Genomic DNA, 25,027 nt, shown 5'->3' with positions numbered 1-25,027 from the left:
ATTAGTGGAGTAGTTGTTGCTGTTTTTGTTTGTGGCATTTTGAATGTCAGAGTGAATAAATTTTTGCAAGAAAGGATATTTGTTACTAATTTGTAGTTAAGAAATAAGAGATTTAGGATGCATGATAAATTTTTTGTATTGTTCGAGAAGATGGAAATCAGGCTGACTAATGATGGTAATTTCTAGGTGTATATTTATGTAGACATTTATGTAGAAGCACAGCAGATACTGAAGTTTTATGATTAAAAGGAAACATGATTTCTTCACATTATATAGTGTTTAATTTGGTTTCATAATATTTATTGAATAGAAAAAGAAACAGATTTGTTGAAAGTTATTCTATTCTAGGATGATGTGATAATAGTCTTGTGTTTTACTCTTGGCCAAAGCCATGCAGTTTATATATTTGGGTTAAATAGGTTGTTATTGTGGCATTTAGTTTTATCAAAATACTCTGTCAGATTAGATTATAGCCATTTAAGTATCTAGCAAGTTTGGGATAGAAATATATTACTTAGAATGTGGTTTGAGCAGAAACTAGTTTAATAATGGTGTGTTAACTATTTTTGAAGAACAATCCATGATTTTTCCCTCCTACCAGGAAGTATTTGATGACGCATCTCCTGGAAAGCAAAAAGAAATTCAAGAACCAGATCCTACCTATGAAGAAAAAATGGTATGCTCTAGGTATATAAATAGAGTTTGTAATAACTTTTATTTAGGTGATTGAATGGACCAAACTTCTGCATTTAACTTTTATAGTTGAGTCACAGATATCCCCAGTGGAAATATGTGTAACATGGGATACTATAATTTTTGTTACTTGCCTGTGTAAAGCAAATGGAGAAATATTACATGAACATACCTAATAGTATTATATAAATGTATGGGATATGTTCCTCCTCTAGATCAATATCTGATATGTAATATATTTTATCCAGTATTTTTTGAAACTTGCTTTTTCTTCAACCTTTGATTTTCTCTTCAAGATCAGTAGATATTTTTGAATCTCTTACATAGTTTCAAAATCCTAAAATATATGCATTTTTGAATATATGATATGTATATGCATACATAATGTGCCTGATAAACGTAGTAATATGTAAAATATAAATGTCACTTTTTATTTTTTATTTTAATTCCAGTGTAATTACTGTATAGTGTTATATTAGCTTCAGGTGTGCAATACAGTTACCCACTAATTCTGTACGTTACTTAGTTCTTATCACCTATTTCACTCCCTCTGGTAACCACCAGTTCTGTATATTTAAGAGTCTTTTTTTCTCTTGTTTTGTTTCTTAAATTCACATACAAGTGAAATCATAGGGTATTTGTCTTTCTCTGACGGATTTATTTCACTTAGCATTACACTTTCTAGGTCCCATCCATGTTGTAAATGGCAAGATTTCATTAAATGACATTATATAGGATTTCTGTTATATTTTATATATGTGTGTATCTGTAATTGTCCTATATCTTTTGTTTGCTCTCAGACTTACTTAAGAAAAAGATGTATTTTCCCAGCTCCACCTTCCCATAATTTCCTCATACCCTTCACAATTTATGTTCTGTTGTTAACACTGTATTAGTGGATCTAATTTCCAATTTATAGCTTAATTTTACTTTCATTCTTCATCTCACTTGTGTCTAATATTGTTGACCACTCCTCAGAATTTTCACTTACCTTGAGAGATCTTTTTTTCCTTGATGATGGTACCTTATTTACTTGACTATTCTTTTGTTCTCCTTCATCATATCCTGAACATTTCTTCTCAGACAGTTCAATCCTTGTCATTGGCTTTGTTTTTCCTTTTTTTTTTTTTTAAAAGATTTTATTTATTTATTTTTTTAAAGATTTTATTTATTTATTTGACACAGAGAGAGAGATCACAAGTAGGCAGAGAGGGAGGCAGAGAGAGAGAGGGAAGCAGGCTCCCCACTGAGCAGAGAGCCCAGATGTGGTGCTTGATCCCAGGACACTGAGATCTTGACCTGAGCTGAAGGCAGAGGCTTAACCCACTGAGCCACCCAGGCGCCCCTTTAAGATTTTATTTTTAAGTAACATGGGGCTCAGATTTAACCCCAAGATCAAGAGTCGCATGCTCCACTGGCTGAATCAGCCAGGTGACTCTGTCACTGGTTTTCTTTAAACTGAAGCCTTCTCAGTATTTATCTCTAGCCCAGATGCTTCCAGCCATTAAATTATTAACATTTGTTTGTTGGACATTTAAGTCCTTTTGGTATTTCTTAGGAATATCCAAAATTGAATTTATTTTCTCTACTTCACATATGTACTTAGTGTTATCTCAGTCAATGTTAATATATATCCAAGCTGTCCATGATAGCACTTCATAATATTAGTAGTCTTGCAAGTTCAACCTCATAAATACTTCCTTCCCTCCACTGCCCTATTCAGTATTCTTTAATTGGATGGCTTATTTTGTTGGCTTCTATATTTGTTTCCTTTTTAATGATCTGGCCTCTTCCAAATCTCTTCCAAGTTTTTCAGTTTCCTAGTTATGATCTTTTCACTTTTTCACCAGTCATGATCTTGATTTCTTTTAAGCAAGTTCCCTTATCATCTGCTAGTTTCAAACCATAGGTAAGTCTCAGTATCCACTCTTCATTCTTAAACCAAGGATGCTGAGTACTACTTGAGAAAACTAAATAATAGTGCTGATAGGTACCAGAATAAATTTATGGTTTTTATACTCTTTTATGCTTTCAGTATTTATTTTGCAACAATCCATTTAGCTATCTAAAAATGTTACTGCTCTGGATAAACCTGTTATTCCATTTCTACCACCCTTATTTTCAGGCTTCTTCCACAACTAATTATAGGCCTATCTTCAGTTTATTTCTTATTTCCGAATATGTATGGTCTATACCTGGTCTGTGTCATTTTCTCTTGTCTCAGAGAAGGAAGCTGGTTTTAAGCTGTTGATTTTAATCTTTCATTTGATTTTATGATTTATGTCCTTCAGGTTCGTAATCTTATTCTGTTTCTACTTTTTAAGGATCTGTTAGTTTTCTCCTTTCTCTTTAAGATCTCAGATCATTTTAATTTTAATATTCTTATTCTAAACCAGGTATTTGCCTGTTTTTCCTTCAACCTTTGCCACAATTCTGCTGAAAGCTTATTCTTTTTTTTTTTTTTTAATATATATTTTTTTTAAATTTATTTAGTCAGAGAGAGAGAGCGAGAGCGAGCACAGGCAGACAGAGTGGCAGGCAGAGTCAGAGGGAGAAGCAGGCTCCCCGTGGAGCAAGGAGCCCGATGTGGGACTCGATCCCAGGACGCCGGGATCATGACCTGAGCCGAAGGCAGATGCCCAACCAACTGAGCCACCCAGGCGTCCCTGAAAGCTTATTCTTTAAATGTTCTGAATTCCTTGGTTCTTTGCAACTAGTTTATAATCCCACTACCACTTGGATGAACCATTGATGAGAGTTTTGAAATCATTGACAGTTGTGTGGAACTGTGGTGAAATTATACATAATTCCTTAAGGCAGTAGTTCAAAACTTGATCATGTAGAAGGTCTTGGATATTTTGTTCTGATGGGTCATGAAGCGCAGTTTGAAAATCCTAGAACATCAAGAGCCATTAAAGGTTTTTGAAAATTAGAGACTTGTGTTAAGATCTATCAATGGGGGCCAGGGGGCACCCCTTCTCTGTTAAAACATCATGTCTTGGGATTTTCTTGGTCATCCCTATTAAAATTTTAGTGCCATTCCAGTTCCTTTTACCCTGCTTTATCTTCTGAGCATTTATTATCTTTGACACAATCTCAAATAATCGCTAAGGTTTATTTTTTTGATACTGGACTATAATAGAAAAAATGTGCCTTTCTGGTAGGTACAAAAAAGTAGTTGTTGAATTACAACAGCTATTTAAGAAGATATTTATTGAAACTTTTGAAAGAAGTGCAGAATACTTAGTGACTTTTGATACTGCAGAATAGGTTTTGCCTTAAAATGTCTAGCTCTGACCTGTCTGAGTTAATTTCTAGAGCTTACTTCTTTTGATTCCAAACATAATTATAATAATTGAATAGACTTTTTCAGCCCCAATATTTTATAGTTGTATGTTCTTGGCTTTTTTATTATATATGCATTAAGAAACGAAATACTGCAAAATACACATAGGTAATCTTAGTACTTTAAAAAAGTTTGTAATTTTCAAAAACAAAAAACTGAAGCATGTCTTCAGGAAATTATTATGGAGAAGCATGCTGATTTCAAGGATCTTAAGTTTTTTTTTTGATTCATATTCCATTCTTTTAGTGTGATAATAGGGAACATTTCAAAGTGGCAGATTAGACGTGAAAGGAAGGAATAGTATTAACTGCATTGGGTTAATGAATATTTCATGAACTTAATAGATTTTTTAAAAGATTTTATTATTAGAGAAAGCACGAGGGGAGGGAGAGTTAGAAGCAGACTCTGATGTGGGGCTCAGTCCCAGGACCCTGAGATCATGACCTGAGCCGAAGGCAGTTGCTTAACCAACTGAGCCACCCAGATGCCCCCCCGACCCTTTTTTTTTTTTAAAGTAATCCCAGTGCCTGATGTGGATCTTGAACTCCTCAGCTCTGAGATTGAGAGTCATGTGCTGTACCACTGAGCCATCCAGGTACCCCTTAATAAATGTTTTTTTAACTTGCTACCTTTTTAATATTTGGCACAGCTGAACTGATAAATGATCAGTGCAATTTCTCCATTTCTGAATAACTTCACTTGTATTGAACAATGTCTTAATTTATGATATTTTATGGCCCACTATATTAATGTATAATTGACATATGACAGTTTCAACTTTAAATCTGAGTTTTGGCAGATTCATGCCGTCAGCCACCTTACGGTCATGATGTAGGACAGTTCTGTTATTCCCTAAAAAGTTTGCTCTTGTTTTTATCCCATTGACACTTCAGATCTGCTTTCTATCACTAGCTATAATTTTGTGTAAGTGGAATCATAGTATGTAGTTTTTCTCTGGCTTCTTTAACTTAGTATGATGCTGTGTTGTTGTTTTTGTATAATGCTATTGCAACTCAACTGTGTTGTTGCGTGTCTCAGTAATTTGTTCCTTTTTATTGCTGAGTTCATTGTATAGAGGCATGTTGAAACTTTGATTTCTGATGTTATATTAATATTCTGATAAAACATGTCTTAAAACTTATTTTGCAGCAAACTGACCGAGCAAATAGATTTGAATATTTATTAAAGCAGACAGAGCTGTTTGCACATTTCATCCAGCCTGCTGCTCAGAAGACTCCAACCTCACCTTTGAAGATGAAACCAGGGCGCCCACGAATAAAAAAGGATGAAAAACAAAACTTGTTATCGGTTGGCGAGTGAGTAATAGTTTATATTTCATAGTTGAAATATTTATTTTTGATAAACTTCATTAGAGGCATAAAATCACTTTATTAAAAAAAATCGTTTTAGGGGCGCCTGGGTGGCTCAGTGGGTTAAAGCCTCTGCCTTCGGCTCAGGTCATGATGCTAAGATCCTGGATTGAGCCCTGCATCAGGTTCTCTGCTCAGCAGGGAACCTGCTTCCCTTCTCTCTCTGCCTGCTTCTCTGCCTACTTGTGACCTCTGTCTGTCAAATAAATAAATAAAATCTTTAAAAAAAAATCGTTTTAGGGGTATTACTTACTTGGACCCAGTTGGCTTAACAGGATGTAGCCGTACGTGTATAAATAAGAATAATGTATAATGCTTTAGCTTTATGGCATTATCCTGTTTATGAATTCAGGTGTTTATCTATTCCTTGGAGAGGGAACAAATGTAGAGGTGAAGCAGCCTATTTAAAATCACACAGAAGTAATCAGAATAATCCAAGCTTGACTTTAGGTCTGATTTGGGGTATTCTGTAGGCATAAACCACATACAGGCATCAAGGGGATTGCTTTTATTTGAAGTCTGCTTGGGTATGGAATGTTGTAATGATTTATACCATGGCATTTTGTTTAAAATTTTTTTAAAAGATTTTGTTTTTTTGACACAGAGAGACACAGTGAGGGAAGGAACACAAGGAGGGGGAGTGGGAGAAGGAGAAGCAGGCTTCCAGCCGAGCAGGGAGTCCGAAGTGGGGTGTGATCCCAGGACCCTGGGATCATGACCTGAGCTGAAGGCAGCTGCTTAACAACTGAGGCACCCAGGCTTCCCTAAAATTTTTATTACTTAATTGTCCTACAAATTGAAGTGTCAAGTTGTATGCTGCCCTTAGGTGGTTGTTTAAAACATGTAAAATAACTCATGTTCAGTTCATAAATAGTTTCTTGGAATTTTTGTGCTGGTTGGGTAATTAAGATGTTTAGTTATAACTGAAAGATTTGATATTAATAGCTGTAGTGTAATTTCAATTCCTTGGAATGACCATGTAATTCCCAAAGCGAAAAATGGAAAATAATCAGTAATTAAATCCACTAAATTATCTAAAAGAGGTTATTACAAACTGCTCTCAACAACGTTAAATTTACTGTACAGTTTATGGAAACACAGAAGCATGAGCTGTACCTTGAAGGGATTTTCATCAGAAAGCATGAGCATACCTTTATCGTTTTTTTTTTTTTTTTAAGATTTTATTTACTTGTCAGAGCACAAATGGGGAGTGTCAGGCAGAGGGAGAAGCAGACTCCCTGCTGAGCATGGAGCCAGGACTCTATCATAGGACCCTGGGATCCTGACCGGAGCTGAAGGCAGACACTTAACTGACTGAGCTACTCAGGCGTCCCATAATACCTTAATCTTATATGGAGTATTCCACTCATATATTTTATGCCTTATCCATTATGTATACCCAGAGTGCTTTTGTTTTAGTACTTAGAGAATTCCTAAAAGGGACATTTGCACTTCAGATGTATTTAAATAGTTCAGACTTGAGAAGTTTGGTTCTATTTATTTGTATTTTTATTTTTTACTTAAAAATTTAAAAAACTTTTTTGAGAGAGAGTGGAAGCAGAGGGAAGGAGAGAGAATCTCAGTCAGGTTCCATGCCCAGTAGGGAGCTGGATGCAAGGCTTTATCTCAAGACCCTGAGGTCATGGCCTGAACCAAAATTGAGTCAGCTGAGCCACCGGGCACCCCTTGCAGCTATTTAAATGGCATCTGGTCTCCTGTTCTAGAAATGCCAAGTACTGTAGTGGATGTTTTTATGATACAGGTGGTTAATAGGATTCCATGAAGAGAAACAGCTTTAAGATTATGTAAGATAAAGGTATTCTATAGTAAATAATAAATTGTTCAGCTTGTTCTTACTGGTGTTATTGGTTAACAGATTTTTTTCTCTATCCTTGAAGCCATCTGAAGTGGAAAGTTAGCTTATGCAGAGTAATTAGGGTGATGGTACTGTCCTTGAGTATAAGAACAATATGTTTTTCTGTTCCTTCTATCATTCAGTGAACCCTCAATTTGAAACAATAAGCTCACTCGAGCCTTTATCTTCAGTTTTATAACCATAATAATACCATCTTGATAATAGACTGTGAGATTTTATTTCTTAAAAAAGTAAAAGTTCTTTCCTAGTTTGGGGAAAATAAATTAGAATTGAGGGTCATCTTTATACTAAGTTTCATATGGTTAGAATGTAGAGAAGTATGAGAAATAACATACTAAGACATTCTAATTTGAAGCATATAAAAGAAGCAAGAATATTCTTGCATTTATTTACTGTCTTGGTCTGAGTTTCTGAGGAATGCTTTTTTTGAGAAGACTGATTATCCTCTTCCATCAAGCATGTAGTTTTGGTAGAAATCAAGCTATAAATTAAATGTAGTCTTTTCTAATTTAAATGAAAATATTTGTTGAAAGTAATGAAGATACAAAATTGGAAGCTTCAGAATTAGAGAGTAAGTACTTTTTACTAACCTGAGCCCATTAGAGATTAAGAAGTTTGGCAATATTAGAACTGTAGAAAATTAGCTTTTAAGGGGGAATGTCCCAACTCTCTTGGGATCAAGAATCTGAGCATTTCCAAAAAGCTTTGAGTAATTCTGATAAATATCTAGCTTAAGAGTCATTGCTCGAAGATGACAGTCCTGCCATTCTGTAGGAAGAGCAGTTCAGAGGACATCTGAGGTAGGGGAGTTGGGCAGGATGTTTAAGCACCTGGATCTAGCCATGCCTGAAGCTATGAATTCCTAGACTTTCCAGTAACATGAACCAATACATTTCCTCTTACATAACTGTAAGCTGACTTGAGTGGATTTTCTGCCCCTTAAGAAAGTATCCTGCCTAAACTCCCTGAAGGAATAAATTCTGCCCTAGGAAGTCTGTGGTAACTACATCTGAGGATGCTTGTAAATGGATTTCTTGGGGCGCCTGGATGGCTTAGTTAAGCATCTACTTTCGGCTCAGGTCATGATCCCAGGGTCCTGGGATAGAGCCCCACATTGGGCTCCCTGCTTGTGGGAAGCCTGCTTTCTTCTCCTCTTCCCCGCTCATGCTCTCTCTCTCAAATAAAATCTTAAAAACAAAACAAACAAAAAAGGGTCACAGCTTGAGCACTAAGTATTTTGCATGTTTTGCAGCTTTTGGTGAAAGTTGTAGTTTTTACTCATTTTAAAACACAGTATATTCTTAATAGAAGCATGGTTGACACTCAATGTTACATTAGTTTCAGGGGTACAACAGTGATTCCACAGCTCTATTCATAATGCTATACGTTTATCATAGTGAAAGTTTTTTTTTTTTTTTTTTTTTAATTTTTGAGTATAGTTGACGTGAAGTGTTACATTAGTTTTAGGTGTACAGCTTAGTGTGATTCTACAAGTTTATACATTCTGCTATGTTCATTCACAAGTGTAGCTACCATCTGTTCTATTACATTGCTATTAACATTATTGATTGTATTCCTGTGTTCTGCTTTTTATTCCTGTGACTTACCCATTCCATAACTGGAAGGTTGTACCTCTCCCCATTTGCTCAGTGCCCCCCCTGCCCCCCCAGCCACCCGTCTTCCCCCTGGTAGCCATCAGCTTTCTGTGTTTATAGTTCTGATTTTGCTTTTTGTTAATTCCTTTTTTATTTTACATTTCATATATGAGTGAAGTCATATATTTGTCATTCTCATTCTGACTTATTTCACTTAGCATAATACCCTCTAGGTACATCCATGTTGTCTCCAGTGGCACAGTCTCATCCTTCTTAAAGTTGTAGTTCTTAAGAGTTACCTAGGTGGCGCAGTGGGTTGAGTGTCCTGTTCCTAGGTTTCATTCAGTTCAGGTGTGTGATCTCAGGGTTTTTAGATGGAGCCCTGCATTGGATTCTGAGCTCAGTGTGGAGTCTGCTTTTTTTCTTCTCTCTCCCTTTGCCTCTACACTCTGCACTCACTCGCTCTCAAATAAAAAAAAGTTTCGGTTTTTAAAATGTGATTTCTGGAGCTATTTTCTGGCAGAAATACTTAAAAAGATAACTTTAAATTAGAGATTATGAGATTTTTCTAACTGTAGTTCCTTGAAATGAGATTATTCCATTACTTCAGGTGTTACTCTGTTTTAACAATAGTATATATATCTTAGCCATGTAAAATGTTTCAGGTTTAAGTTTACTAATAATTTGTACTGTTCCACTTTTCTAGCCTTAATTTAAATGCCTCTTAAAAATTACTGTGGATGGGGCGCCTGGGTGGCTCAGTGGTTTAAGCCTCTGCCTTCAGCTCGGGTCATGATCTTGGGATCCTGGGATTGAGTCCTATGTCGGGCTCTCTGCTCGGAGGGGAGCCTGCTTCCTTCTCTCTCTCTCTGCCTGCCTCTCTGCCTACTTGTGATCTCTCTCTCTGTCAACTAAATACATTAAAAAAAAAAATTACTGTGGAATCTTGGTCAGCCACTTAACCATTTTGTTGAAATAGTAACTATAGTTAAAGTTTAAAGTGCTAATCAATTGATTTCATTTTGAACTTGACAGCTACCGACATCGTAGAACAGAGCAAGAGGAAGATGAAGAACTATTAACAGAAAGCTCTAAAGCAACCAATGTTTGCACTCGATTTGAAGATTCTCCATCATGTATGTTGTATACATATTTATTTGATTTTTTAAAATTCCGCTTTTGGGGCGCCTGGGTGGCTCAGTGGGTTAAGCCACTGCCTTCGGCTCAGGTCATGATCTCAGGGTCCTGGGATCGAGCCCCGCATCAGGCTCTCTGCTCCACAGGGAGCCTGCTTCCTCCTCTCTCTCTCTGCCTGCCTCTCTGCCTACTTGTGATCTCTCTCTGTCAAATAAAAAAAAAAAAAAAAAAAATTCCGCTTTTGAGACTTCCTTTGGTTAAAGTTTTATTTGTCCTGGCTGTAATTTATAAAGGGAATTTTTAGTAATCTTTTGAAATTTATTGATTGTGAACCAGATTTTTTTTAATGGAAATGGTAGTATATTTGTATGCTAGCGGTACTGTATTTCAAAGGGGCATAACATGCCTTGTGTTTTTATTGTTGCCTGAATGTATATGTAAAACTAGTAATAGTTTCTGCTTTATATTTGCCCCTGATTAGAAAAATGTAATGTTTAAAAAAAGCACTTCATGAAGACTTCTGTTAACTGATGTCAAGATTTTGTATTAGTTTGTTTTAAATTTTTTTCTGAAATATTTGTTATTAATGGTTTTCCAAAGGAAAATTGGGTAACCAGGTTTTTGAATTTTATTTCTGTATAATCTTGATAGTCTGGCGGCACATTTGTCTTTACTGCAGCCTAGCATTTTTTTCCTGATCTTCCTCTTTCTTACTTGATAATTGATTTGTGTGATCGAAGTGGTTGTGAACAACAGAAATTTAGAAAGGTCAATATAGGACATACAGTTTTGACTTGTTTAATTAACTGTAACTTTAACTCTTTAACAAGTTGAACTTCAGGCAAGACAGTATCTTGGTTAGAAATTCAGCAACCTGTTTAAAGTATTTATCTTCAGATGTTTTTTAGTTACCAGTTTCCATTTCCTTCATGAAGTTAGAGACTAAAGCCAGGTATATGGTACAAGGGAGGAAGGAAGTTTGAATTGTTTGTCTTACCTCTTTCTCACATTCCTACATTGTAACTAGTTTTCCCAGTATTGGTTACCTTTTCATTTTAAAGCAGTGTTTTTTGAAAGGTGATGGGGTACAGGAGTGCATGTTAAAAAAATCTGGTGATTGTGATGTATATACTTAGTAATTATTCTGAGGTGGGAAGTGTGTAGTAAACCCCAAAAGAGATACTGTTTCTCTTTACAGGACCTGTTGAACTTAGAAAAGTAAGTAAGTTCTAGTTCTTCCAAATTTTTAGTACCTTAGAGAAGGTATTGGAAAAACAGTTTCCATATATCCTGTCTTATTTCCCCTTTGTTAGGAGGAAGACTAAATTCCCAGAGAATGTCTGTTTGGATTATCATGGAAGGTGGAAACACTTGGTTTAGAACCACTTGTGGGGTGCTGGGTGGCTCAGTCAGTTAAGCGTTTGCCTTTGATTCAGGTCATTCTCCCAGGGTCCTGGGATGAAGCCCCATGTTGGGCTCTCTGCTCCATGGCGAGTCTACTCCCTCTCCCTCTGCCCTGCTCCTGCTCTCATTCTCTCTCTCAGTAAATTACAGTCTTAAAAAGAAACTTGTGATAACATTAAAAAGATATAAAAGGTGAGTCTCTAGGACCAGTGTATGGGTAACATAGGAACTGAATGATTGGGGTGGGTAGTCTGATGCTTTATAATTGTGGGTTTCCCCTGCCCCTCCACTTGGTTATTGTCCCTATCCGTTCACTCCTTGCCTGCTCCAGATCACAGCAGTTGCCTCTAATGACTTGGAAATTGAAGACAGAAAAGTCAGAGTAAACCTGTGTAGGTCCAAGTTAAAACTCCAATTATCAAACGAAGGGGGGACTGCCTTTCTGTATTTCTTATGTCTTTAAAATGTGCATTGTGTTTTTTCTTTTATTCTTAGATGTTAAATGGGGTAAACTGAGAGATTATCAGGTCCGAGGATTAAATTGGCTCATTTCTTTATATGAGAATGGCATCAATGGTATCCTTGCAGATGAAATGGTATGTTTGGTAGTTTTTTAGAAGGCCATATTTTGTAGTTTAAAGTATTTTGTACCATGAAATTTATAAAAGTTAAGATATGATTATAATCCAGAACTGTTAGCAAAATAATCCTCTGTCAAACCTGGTTTAGTTACAGAAGCAGAATCTGTACTTCAGTTGTGAGGAATTATTATTTATGAAAGTGTGATAAATTTAAAAGTAAATACATTTTGAGAAACATACTTTTGGTAGACTCTTAAAGTGCACTGTTTTGGCCATTTCCCTTCATTTTTATAAAAGGGGAGGTTAATTTATTCATTAGTGATTATAGTTCTGTCTCAAAATACTTATCTTTGTTTAGTATTGAGTAGATATGTAGTCAGTGTTCCAAATTTCGATATAGCTAAGTGCTAAAATACTTAGTTGCTTGAAAAAAGTACGGAGTCAAAAGAAATGGGTCTTCATTGTAGCTCTGCTGCATGACTTTGGGAAATTCAAACTTCTGAGCCTTATGGGTATGGTTAGTAGTACCTGTTCGTAGACATGGGAAGATTAAAAAGCATAACACAGCTAAACTTGAAACATCAAGTTTTTGTCATTTGTTAGCTATCATAAACCATATAGGTGTTTCTTTTAAATATTTATATGTATCAGGAGGAAACACAAATATGGGTGTCTATTTTGTTTTGATTTTCATTGCTTTGTGATTCTTCTTTCAGGGCCTGGGAAAGACTCTTCAAACAATTTCTCTTCTTGGGTACATGAAACACTATAGAAACATTCCTGGTCCTCATATGGTTTTGGTTCCTAAGTCTACATTACACAACTGGATGAGTGAATTCAAGAGATGGGTACCAACGCTTAGATCTGTTTGTTTGATAGGCGATAAAGAACAAAGAGTAAGCTTTTTGTGTTTTGTTACATTTTTGATATTAAAGAATTTGAATTTAGGTTTGGGGGGACAGCTGAGGAGGGATAAGAGTACAGTAATAAACTTTGTCTTCACAAATATTAGTAATTTACAAATGTAATACTGTCTTAGTGGTGAAGAATCCTTCTGGAGAAAGGAGTTGTAGACTGTAGCATGCCATATGAGTGTATAGTTTGTTTCTTTTACTTTGGAATTGGTTGTATAAACTCAAAGGCTATATTCTCATTCTAGAAACAGCATTTTTATTCTTAAAAGAAGTTTTGAATATGTGAATTGGTTGGATAATTGAGGAGCTAGATTTTTTTAGATTGATGTTGCATAATGCTAATTAATAGTGTAATTTTTAAAGATGGACTGGGTCAGTTACAATATATTGGTGAGTTGGTATGGTATTTATTGAAATAAATTAAAATGATGGTCATGACATTTTTGGGAAGGAAATAATGAAAATAATAATACTATTGAAAATACAAAGCTCAGATTTTAAAATGTACTATATTGAAGAATAATGTATTTAATTTTTTTTATTTAGCTATCATTGCTTTTCTCCTTTTATAGATAACTTTGTGTATTTTAAGTTACTAAGTTGCTTTTTATGTTTTTGAGCCAAATTTAAACCACTTTTTGCTTTAGTTTCTTAACTTGTAAAATAAGAGTAATAATAACAAAGTTTTATTAGATATGTAAACATGAAAGGAATGAAAATGCTTAACTGCAAACCATCTTTAAGTTTTCACTCTATGGCAGAAACCACCCTCTCTTTCTAAACCTGTTCCTAAGAATTTCAGCACCTGGTAGAAATGAAGAGAATACATTTAAGAGTTAGTTTACTTAACTTAAAGTACACTGATCAGTTTTGTCGGTTATTTTTTATTAAATGGCTTTGACACTTAGAAATGATTGATGAAATTAGTTTGAGTTGGTTCTAGAGGCTTACGTAGTATAGAAGAGTATCCCTTTTTAATATTTTCCATCCCCTTTTTTTGTGTTAGATTAACTTGTCATCCGTACCTTTAATGTGTAGTTCGTTTCTGCATGATGTAATTTTTTTCTCTTGCTACCTACACAGGCTGCTTTTGTCAGAGATGTTTTATTACCAGGAGAATGGGATGTATGTGTAACATCTTATGAAATGCTTATAAAAGAGAAATCTGTTTTCAAAAAATTTAATTGGAGATACTTAGTTATAGATGAAGCTCACAGGATCAAAAATGAAAAATCGAAGGTAATTTGGTATTTGGAAGTAAAAATCATTTGTGCCTCCATTTAGAATTTGATCATTGTGTAGAATATTCTAATGATGAATTTGGTTCTTTTAGTTGTCAGAAATAGTGAGGGAATTCAAGACTACAAATCGACTATTATTAACTGGAACACCTCTTCAAAACAACTTGCATGAGCTCTGGTCACTACTTAATTTTTTGTTGCCAGATGTCTTTAATTCAGCAGATGTAAGTATGTCTTACTGTTTTCTGGTTGGAATTTTTAATGTTTTTGTTTAATGCTATACATTTTTGTAATAAAATTGGTCTTTCAGCATTGCTTGAGATAATTGTAATTTTAGCACCACTTGAGATAATTGTTAATTTTTTACTTTAAGTATCCTGGTGTAATGTGCCAAGTTTTTTATGTATCCTGAGAGTTTACTTTTTTGCCTTTTGATTTCAGTATCATTTTATGAATCAGTTGTTTTTTTGTCTCTGGAATGTCATAGATTCACATACCAAATAGGTAGTCACATTGCCCTGAATTTCAGCAGTTGTACGTGGATTGCTTGTGTCCTTAAGGTGTATTGCTCAAGTTATTTCCCAAATGACTTTGTTGTGAACTTCACATAGCCTGTGTTTCCCCAGGATGGTCTTCAAATTTGCTAAAGTCTGTCTAGCCATCTTTTTTTTATGGCTTACAAACATGGAATCTAATCTTTACCTTTAAATAGATTATTTGCCCTGATAAAAATGGTTGAGTAGATGTTCAAACTATTGGTTATACCTAAGCACGTAATATATATGTTAAAGTCTGTTATCAGTAATGACAATTTTTTGCTGAACCAGAGTTCATTTTTGAACTATTTTTCCGTGGGTAGAGAGAGAGACTGTGCATGTGTGTGGCTTTTGAAGAGCTCAGTTAAGTTCCAAAAGGGTTAATTTGGGGTTGTTGTGTTAAGGATCATTGTAAAAGAATAGTGAAATTTGCCTTCTTGGAAGACATTCAGTCAATCTCAGGAAAATACTTTAGTTCTGCTTTTGTGTATTTTAATGTTTTTGTTTTAGAGATTTTTTTTTTTTTTTTTTTTTTACTGGATTATCACTCTGATTTGTTTAGTGATCTGTGAAAACTTTGTTGTAGTTAACATAATTCTAAGATTATGTTTACTAACAAAGCACAAATACAAACCAGAGGTGCTGAGGAGGTAAGAATATGGAAGTTATCCTTGTTCAGATCCTACCAAATACTAATGAAATGCTGGTAATTTTAATAAGTTTTATTAAAATTGACACTGCTCTGAAAATTTCATGTTTGAGTAATCTGAGTAGTCTTCTAAAATAAGATTTTTCAAGAATATTAATTTTTAAATTCTGTAGAACAACTTTCCAACTATTCATTATGAAACTTGTCATCTTGATGTTTTTAATCTAATTCTCAAGGTAGTTCTAATGAATTGTTAACAATGACACATGAAAAATACAGAATTGAACCAAATGATTTTTGAAGTTCACAGCTCAAATACTAATTCTAGAATTCATTGTTACATCTAACATAAATAGGGTTTTTATGTTTAATGCCTATAGTTAATATTTCTGATCTTTATTTTTTTTTTTTTTATTTTTTTAACTAGGACTTTGATTCATGGTTTGATACAAACAATTGCCTTGGGGATCAAAAACTAGTTGAGAGGCTTCATATGGTAAGTGTTTTTGAATAAGCTTAAAGCAGGGACCCCTGGGTGGCTCAGTCAGTTTAGTGTCTGCCTTTGGCTTGGGTCATGATCCCAGAGTCTTGGGATCAAGTCCCACATCAGGCTCCTTGCTCAGCAGGGAGCCTGCTTCTCCCTCTGCCTGACGCTCCCCCTGCTTGTGCTGTCTCTCTGACAAATAAAATCTTTAAAAAAAGATTAAAGCATACTTCTAATAGGAAAAATGATAGAGGGTTAAATTAGTGAATTATTTTTCTGTTGGAAAAAAAAAACATTGACTAGAATTAGATCTATTTGAATCCTGTTACTTAATTATTAATCTTATACTGGAGGCTGAGGGGTTGTGGAGTGTGCTTTTAGTATTAGAACCTAGGATGAAGTCCTAACTTAGTGAGTGGAAAAAGTAATCTAAATCTAAGAGATTTGGTTCTCAAAGGCTAAAGGGGTCCATCTTTTGTTTTTTAAATCCTGCAGCTGTGTATAAGCAACTGATAGTAGTGCATTGTGAGCAGAGTTGCTAAGTTCTTGCTGTGATACATAGCTTTTTTTACTTTTTAATGAAGATTCACAAGTGAAAGTTGGTTGGTAGATAATTCCCAAACAGAATCCAGAATATGACAGTCTGACTAGCAGAATAAATCCAGATCTTGTAAGCATGGCATATAAGGCTTTTCATGACCTAATGCAAAGGTTCTTAACTTTTGACATTTCGGTTTAGGTAATTTTGAAGGGAGGGCACAGGGAAGGTGGTTTTCCTGTTTAGCAGCATTCTTGACACCTCTACCCACTACATGCCAGTAATATGTCCCGTTTGTGACGACCAGATATGTTGCTTAGCATTGCAGTTGTCCGCTGGGGTGTCAGTCTCTTCCCTAAACCCCACGATTTAACTTTTCTGACATTCTCAAACTTCTGTTTCACTTTTTATATCAATATAATTTATTAGAATTTCTGACCCTATTAATTTTCTGTAAACATTGAACTAATTTCAGTCTCTTTGTGCTGATCCTTTCTGCCACATCTGGTATCCCCTTTCCTACTTTTCACTGATACCTAGTCCAACACTAGGTATAGGTATAGGTAATGTCACCTTTTCCACTGAATATACTGGGTGAATCCAGCTTAGAAGCTTCTTTTTATCCCATTTTTAATTATCAAGGCAGTCTAACATAGGACTTTGCACTGGGTGTTGAAATGTTTAATTTACAGATTTTTTCCTGCTGTATTGCAAATACAAAGGCAGGAAACCGGTCTTAGACATTTGTATCTCTAGCACAATGCCTGGTTCATAGTGGGTCTTTGAACAGGCGAAAAGTTAAGCCTGAATGTTTAAATACTGGTTTCTGTATAAATTAATTATAACCCACTTTAAAATTCTCATGTACTGAAATTTTATTATTTTAAATTTTTGAAGCTGATAATCTCTTAGACATCTTTGTTTCAAATTAGGTGGCATTTAGGCACGTAAGCATTCAGTTTAGAGTATGGAGTGTGTATGTAGACTTTGCTTTATTAAATAGGTGCATGTCTGTAAAGCAAACTAAAACAATCCACATAAGAGAATCAGCCACTTCTGGCATTGCCCTTTATTTTGTTCAGAGTAGTATGAAAGTGATTATCAAATCGGGGAGAAGAGGTCTGGTAGTTACCTTTCTGTATCTGTCTGGAAATTCCCACCTTAGCTCCCTGTGGTCTTCTGATGAAAAGGGTATTCAGAATTAGCATCGTATACTTAGGAATGAGATCATTTTCACTTAATGTATCAGTTATCTGTTACTGCAAAGTACTCCCCTCTCCCACCAAAAACCCTTAATAGTATCTATTTTTAGAATTTACGGATTGGCTGGGTGGTTCCTTTGCTGGTTTTACCTGGATTTATCCAGTTACATTTACCTGGACAATTCTAGAAGAGGGCCCAGTAGACCTGAAGGTCTTTGGTAACATATCTGGCAGTGGATGCTGGCTGTCAGCTAAGATTATCCATACTTGCTTCCTTACGTGATGACATTAGAGAAGTGTTGCTGATTGTTTTTCTCACCAGTTTTTAATTTCTTTGTGATCGTATTTTTATAAGCTAGTGTAAATAAAACATAGGAAGATAAAAATAGAGAATCTTTCGTTTTGTAGATACTCTAAAATTTAATGAGAACGAACTACATACTACATGGATAGGTTTTGCAAACATGTTGAATAAAAGAAATGAGATAAAATGGGTGTGTATTGTATAATTCTATGTATGTAAAGTTAAAAATAATAGGCAGAACTAATCTATGATGTTAAAATTTAAGGGCGGATGGTGGCTGGGAAGGTTCCAAGATGGGTTTCTGCAGTATTCTGTTTTTATCTAGGTGATAAGTTGATTACGTGGGCATGTTTACTTGATTGAAATTTATTGAACTGTATAGTCATGATTTGTTCTACTTCCATAAGAAAAGGGTAGTAAAATTTTTATTGTTTTTATTTCCATTAAGTTTTCTTTTTCTTTTATTAATTTCAATATAGTTACCATACAGTGTTGTATCAGTGATTGAACAGTTCCATATACCACCCTGTGCTCATCACAAGTGCACCTCTTAATCCCCATCACCCATTTCATTCATCCCCCCCCCACCAAAAGAGTAGTAAATTTAAAAACTAACCATAAAAACATTTTAATGTGGACCTAGCTTTAAGTACTGTTGGACAATCTACATGAAAGCACAGTAGTACCCCCGCCCCCAGGTCCCTGGCGCCTTCTCTGCAGGTGAAACATTCCAAGATCGCCAGTGGGTACCAGAAACCACGGATAATACTGAACTCTGTATACACTTTTTTCTTATACATACATATCTATGGTAGTTTAATTTATAAATTAGGCAGGGTAAGAGATTAACAGCAATAATTATAAAATAGAATGATTGTAAAGTTTCATAACATAAGTTATATAAATACGGTCTCCGCATACCTCATTATACTGTACTCCCCCCTTATGATTATGTGAGATGATAAAATGCCTACACAATGAGATGAAGCGAAGTCAGTAACGTAGGTATTATTATGTAATGTTAGTTTGCTATTGACCTTATAATATGTTAGGAGGAGGATCATCTGTTTCTAGACTCTGGTTGATGCAGGTCACTGAATCCATAGATAAGGAAGGGTGATAGCTAGTTGTAAACGGAAAGACAGTGAATGTCGAAAGCATCAAAACTTACTGTTTTTAGGGGCGCCTGGGCTCAGTCAGTTAAGTGGCTGCCTTCAGCTCAGGTCCTGATCCTAGAGTCCTGGTGTTGAACTCCCAATCAGGCTCCCCACTCAGTGGGGAATCTGCTGCTGTTTCTGACCACCCTCCACTTTTTCAAATAAATAAATAAAAATCTTTAAAAAAAAAAAAACTTCTAGTATTTTATAACAGTATAGCAAGTGTATATTCATTACATGTATTGAATAAGCAATGATCTTGTATTACCCTTCAGGAATTCTGTAAGAATCAGTTATATTTGGAAGGGTGAAATTCTAAAAACAGATAAATTTCAATGTATTTATTAAACAGTTTGAGATCCTGAAATAATATAGATAAGATCATTTCTGTTTCTTTTTGATAATTCAGGTTTTGCGTCCATTTCTCCTTCGTCGAATTAAAGCTGATGTTGAAAAGAGTTTGCCTCCGAAGAAGGAAGTTAAAATCTATGTGGGTCTCAGCAAAATGCAAAGGGAATGGTATGTGTTCTTGGACGTTTTAAAATCACTATTGATTCCTAATCAACTTTCACTTATATTTTCCTTAATTGTGTCTGCAAGGAATTGCCATTTGCTTTGCTGAACTCAACCTTAAGAGTTTTCTGGGGCGCCTGGGTGGCTCAGTGGGTTAAGCCTCTGCCTTCAGCTCAGGTCACTATCTCAGGGTCCTCGAATCAAGCCCCGCGTCGGGCTCTCTGCTCAGCGGGGAGCCTGCTTCCCCTTCTCTCTGCCTGCCTCTCTGCCTACTTGTGATCTGTCAAATAAATAAATAAAAAAGCTTTAAAAAATAATTTTCTGATCATGTAATTTAGGACTTGCTAATCCAGTTTATCATACAGAGTCATAAAACTTACAGCTTATAATCAGGATGGGAAGTGTATGAATCCAAGGTTTAAAGTTGGCATTTAATTAAACAGGGATATATATATATATAAACCTCTCTACTTGGGTTTTTTGAAAAGGAACTGGTGGCACAGATGCAGGCATACAGTTAACTTGGTGGTTCATAAATACTGGATTGTGGATTAGGACTAATCTGATGAAGTTGGAGATGGTAGAGACACGAGAAAATTGAGGTGCTTTCTTTTAGCCCATAAAGCTGTTGCATATATTTAATTTTAAAGACTCCATTCTGAGTGAATGTTTTATTTTAGACAGGATTTCCTTTGTGAATTTATGGTGGTAATACAAGATAGCTATTTTTAAATACCTCTCTAGGGCATAATAAAAATGTGGAAAACATTTTAAGTTTCTTCTTTTTTTTTCTTAAGGTTTTATGGGTATATGAAATCCAAAAGGCTAGAAACCACTAACTTAGTATTAAATATTTTTTATAGATAGAAAGATCATCATGAATCAACAATGTAAAATGGCTGTAGAAAATGATACTGTTACCTTAGCATATATTAACATTAAGTGTAGTGTTCGAAAAAGAGAATAAATAGTCATACTTACTCTTCACTGGTTATACTGCATTTCAGTGTATTTAATTCCATACTTGATAAATATATGCAAGGGACTGGAATTGTTGGTGAAAAGACAGAAAGGTTAGAATGTAAAGAAATGGGCACATTATCTAGGAAAGAGATGACCTCTGTTGATGGTGGTCCATCCTAAGTGTCCTTAAAACTTTTGGAAGGCTTTTATAGGGTAGCAGTTGTATGGCTCTAAGTTAACAGAGCTGTGTCGTGAGTCAGTGTTAAGGGAAGAGAAATCTCTTCTAGGTTAACATTGGTGAACTTTTGTCAGAATTGTATGGAAAGGTCTGCCTTGAATAATACTTTATGCCTTATTACTGAAGTTATGTATATATTGCTTAGCTTATTGAAGTTATTTTGTTCAGAGGATTCAAGGTCTTGAAACTTTGGTATTTAGATAGATTACACTTTCCTGTAGGATGTTTACATTCTTGATAAGGCATTTAAGGCTTTTCACAAGCCATCTTTAGCCTGTGGCTATAGTTTTAATACATATAATTATTTTATGTATATGTGTATATATATATGTACATATATGTGTATATATATTTATGTGTATACATATATGTACATATATTTATATATGTGTATATATTATATATATACACACACACACGTGTGCCTATATGTGTGTGTGTGTGCACATGTCTGTATAGACACACATGTATACATAGTTTTACTGCCCTCTTATCTCCCCCTACCCCCATGTACTATTTATATTTAAATTACATTGATTGCATTTTATTTTCATCATCATGCCTTATCCTATCAGGATTCTTCCTTCTTAGATCTTCCTGTTCTCACCCAAATGCTGTACTAGCTACATTGAATACTAACACTCTTCCATTGAAAAAGACTACAAATTAAAATTATGTTTAAAACTTAACGTTTTGGGGTGCCTGGCTGGCTCAGTCAGTAGAGCATGTGGGTCTTGATCTTGAGGTTGTAAGTTCAAGTCCTTTGTTGGGTGTAGGGATTACTTAAAAATAACAAAATAAAAAATAAAACTTAAATTTAAGTTTTTTTTTTTTTTTTTTTTTTTTTAAAGATTTTATTTATTTATTTGACAGAGAGAAATCACAAGTAGATGGAGAGGCAGGCAGAGAGAGAGAGAGAGAGGGAAGCAGGCTCCCTGCTGAGCAGAGAGCCCGATGCGGGACTCGATCCCAGGACCCTGAGATCATGACCTGAGCCGAAGGCAGCGGCTTAACCCACTGAGCCACCCAGGCGCCCCTTAAATTTAAGTTTTGTTTAATTATGTTAATTATGTTAAGTTTTGCTTAATTATGTTAAGCAAAAATTATGTTAATGTAAAAATGTTACATTATACTGCTTTGTTTTAATTCATCCCAAGGAGACATACCGTTTTGGACCTTGAGGCCCAAAGTATAATTGTGAACATTAGAACAGTAGGGGCAATAAAGAAAAACAAGGAAAGAGAAAGATGTTACAATACATGGTAAACTCCTAACCACATCTTAGAAGTTGATGGGTTCTTTACAGATATTTTTGGGTTGAGGTAGGGGAGAAAATTAAGGATGGAAAGTAACGGATTTGTCAGGGCACAATGAACCCTTTTAAAATATCTTTCTTCTCAATAGGTATACTCGGATATTAATGAAGGATATAGATATACTAAACTCTGCAGGGAAGATGGACAAAATGAGGTTATTGAACATCCTGATGCAGTTGAGGAAATGCTGTAATCATCCATATCTCTTTGATGGAGCTGAACCTGGTCCACCTTATACAACAGATATGCATCTAGTTACCAACAGTGGCAAAATGGTGGTGTTAGACAAGCTGCTCCCGAAATTAAAAGAACAAGGTAATTATGTTACTGGTAACAAATTGAGAAGTGATGAAAACTTGTAAAATTCTGATGTAAAATAAGGGACCACTACAATTTGAAATTACTAATCATGGCACTTTTATAAAGTTGAAGTGTGGGACATTTAAAAACTTCTATCCGTTATCTGAGCTTCATTTCTCCCCCCAATTTTAGGCTTATAAATCTTAGGGATCAGTAGTTAGGGCTGATACATTCCTGGATTTTGGGGGAGAGTTCTCATTTTATATATGCTTTCTCAGAATATGTCAGCTTTTTGTTATAAAGTGCCAAGAATGCTCTTTCCACACATACACAGTTCCAAGATGCTTTGGTAGACAGTGTTGTGTTCATAGTATTGTTTTTAGTTATTTATGTGGACTTATTTAAATGACAAATTACTTAAATTTAAGCAATAAAATTAAGCAATAATTTAATTATTAAATATGTACATGGACCCAAAGCAGTTTTGTTTATAACATGCTGGTTTCTTATGTGAAAATGAGTATGTAGTATGTGTAGAGACGTGTTTAAAATACATGAATGTAGAATGTATTTAGTGTGATCCAGCTTCAATAATTAAAGACTCATGGCAAAACTTGTTGACATCTATACGTACCTGCTTTCCTTCTCCCATATTAATTTGAAGCAAATCCCAGACATCAAAGCTTTTCATACACAAATTATTAATTCTGTAATGTGAAATAATACAGTCAGATTTCACATTTTTCCATTTGTGTTTCTCTTGTGTGTTTTGGTAAGAATGACTTGTACCTTTAGGATATTGATGATCAGCCTTCTAACAGAAGGTTTTACACCATTTTTGGAAATACATTTTCTAAAATGCTTTTCTTGAAAGCTAAGTAGTAAAGGGAATAGCAAGAACTTGGTAGAAATACTCAGATATTAACGAAAGCTATATTAAACTCTGCAAGGAAAATGGGGACTGTTGAGGATCCTTAGGCATCTTGGTTACAAGAAGGTAAGACATAGCAGATTACCAGCCTCAGCTTCCAAGAAGAGATAATTTCATAATTTTTATTTTTTTATAATGACTCCTTGGTCTTCATACATTCTACTGTGAAGACATTGTGTAGCTGGCTGAAGAAATGGAAGGCAGTTGAATAACTTGGATCATGGCATCAGTGAAAGATAACCATGTAGATAGATGTGAGGCCACATCTGTGTTGTTGTATTTCAGTCTAGAATTGGGTCTTCAGAACCAGAATGCAATGGGTTTTAGGTAGGTGTTAGGGGATGTTCAGGGCCATGCACATGGGAGAATTGTGCTGGGGGTGGAGGAAGGTTATTTTTAAATGCATTTGGAATAAAAAGATTGATTCTCTCAGCCTTGGGACAGACCGAGACCAGAACAAATACTTTTTCCGTTTATCTTAGTGTGTTGTACAGATACTATCCTTTTTTGTTTGTGCCATGATGAGAAAAATGGGGAGAATAACTGACTAGGATAAATAAATAATGTGTAGTTTTTTTCTTACAGCCAACTAGGTAACTTGGAATTAAGGGATAACTGGTTATTCTTAGTTTTGATTAGCCTTAAATTTTTAAATACTTTTTTTTACTTTTGAAGCTTCTGAAAATGAGCTGTTCTATTTGTTAACAGGTTCACGAGTCCTAATCTTCAGTCAAATGACAAGGGTATTGGATATTTTGGAAGATTATTGCATGTGGAGAAATTATGAATACTGTAGATTGGATGGGCAGACACCCCACGATGAGAGACAAGTAAGTAAAATCCAGGGAGGGAAGGTAAAAAAATTACCAGATAAAATAATTTCCTGACATTTGTTTTATTTTATATCTGTAGGAGTCCATCAATGCATACAATGAACCAAACAGCACAAAGTTTGTTTTCATGTTAAGTACACGTGCTGGTGGTCTTGGCATTAATCTTGCTACTGCTGATGTAGTAATTTTGTATGATTCAGATTGGAATCCCCAAGTAGATCTCCAGGCTATGGTAAGAGATAACAGTAAATACATTCTTAATATTTTCTTAGAGCTTGATATTTTCATTAGAGCAATCTAGTGGTCTGCAAATATCAGTGACTTAACCCAGTAGAATTTTTTCTCCGAATGTAATAATTCAGAGAAGGTATTTTGTAGGTGATCTCTCACTCAAAGCAGGATATCTGAATCTCACAGCTTTGCCATATCTTAGGACCTTGGAATCTAGCTGTAGCCTGTGTATTCTGATGGCAGAAGGGGGATAGAGTTGAGGATTATCTAGGAAATTTTTAATGGGTCAGATCTGAAAGTGTCCCCACAGTCACCGGTCAGCACTCAAATCACAGAGCATAACTGGGTGCAAGGTAATTGGTAAATTACAGCATAGTTGTACCTTAGGAAAGGGAGATAGGTTGGTGAGCTACCAACCTACCTATCATGTTGGATGCTTAAAATGTATGCCCTTGTGTGGGAGTTCTTTGGCTAGAAGAGGAAGATCATTCTGAGGTTGAGAAAATGTATGATCTGCAGATTAATATGAAAACTTACAGATTCTTAAGTTTGATACTATTAATGACTTGATCCATGGTATTGGTGATTATAACTCTGGTGTTGGTTGTTTCTATCCTATATTGAAAGTGTGGTTGAGGAAAATGATCAGTTAGAAATGGGGATGTTTTGTAAGAA

General features: G+C 35.1%; 1 protein-coding gene across 3 annotated transcripts in view; it reads left to right on the top strand.

Moving 5' to 3' along the window:
- Nucleotides 1-25,027, top strand: part of SMARCA5 (SNF2 related chromatin remodeling ATPase 5) — a 41,103-nt gene that overhangs the window by 3,666 nt on the left and 12,410 nt on the right. For all 3 annotated transcript variants that reach the window (XM_082728298.1, XM_082728297.1, XM_082728299.1), the window contains 12 exons: nucleotides 602-676; nucleotides 5,189-5,355; nucleotides 9,916-10,016; nucleotides 11,917-12,017; nucleotides 12,719-12,898; nucleotides 14,000-14,155; nucleotides 14,250-14,381; nucleotides 15,770-15,838; nucleotides 19,437-19,546; nucleotides 22,146-22,372; nucleotides 23,997-24,118; nucleotides 24,201-24,353. In XM_082728298.1, the coding sequence (XP_082584424.1) occupies nucleotides 602-676; nucleotides 5,189-5,355; nucleotides 9,916-10,016; nucleotides 11,917-12,017; nucleotides 12,719-12,898; nucleotides 14,000-14,155; nucleotides 14,250-14,381; nucleotides 15,770-15,838; nucleotides 19,437-19,546; nucleotides 22,146-22,372; nucleotides 23,997-24,118; nucleotides 24,201-24,353 (1,593 nt within the window). The remainder of the gene's footprint in view (nucleotides 1-601; nucleotides 677-5,188; nucleotides 5,356-9,915; nucleotides 10,017-11,916; nucleotides 12,018-12,718; nucleotides 12,899-13,999; nucleotides 14,156-14,249; nucleotides 14,382-15,769; nucleotides 15,839-19,436; nucleotides 19,547-22,145; nucleotides 22,373-23,996; nucleotides 24,119-24,200; nucleotides 24,354-25,027) is intronic.

Source organism: Mustela nivalis (genome assembly GCF_964662115.1).
Source record: "Mustela nivalis genome assembly, chromosome: 4".
Classification (NCBI taxonomy): Eukaryota; Metazoa; Chordata; class Mammalia; order Carnivora; family Mustelidae; genus Mustela; species Mustela nivalis.
The sequence above is the reverse complement of the archived record's forward strand: the minus strand, read 5'-3'. Positions and strand labels throughout refer to the sequence as shown.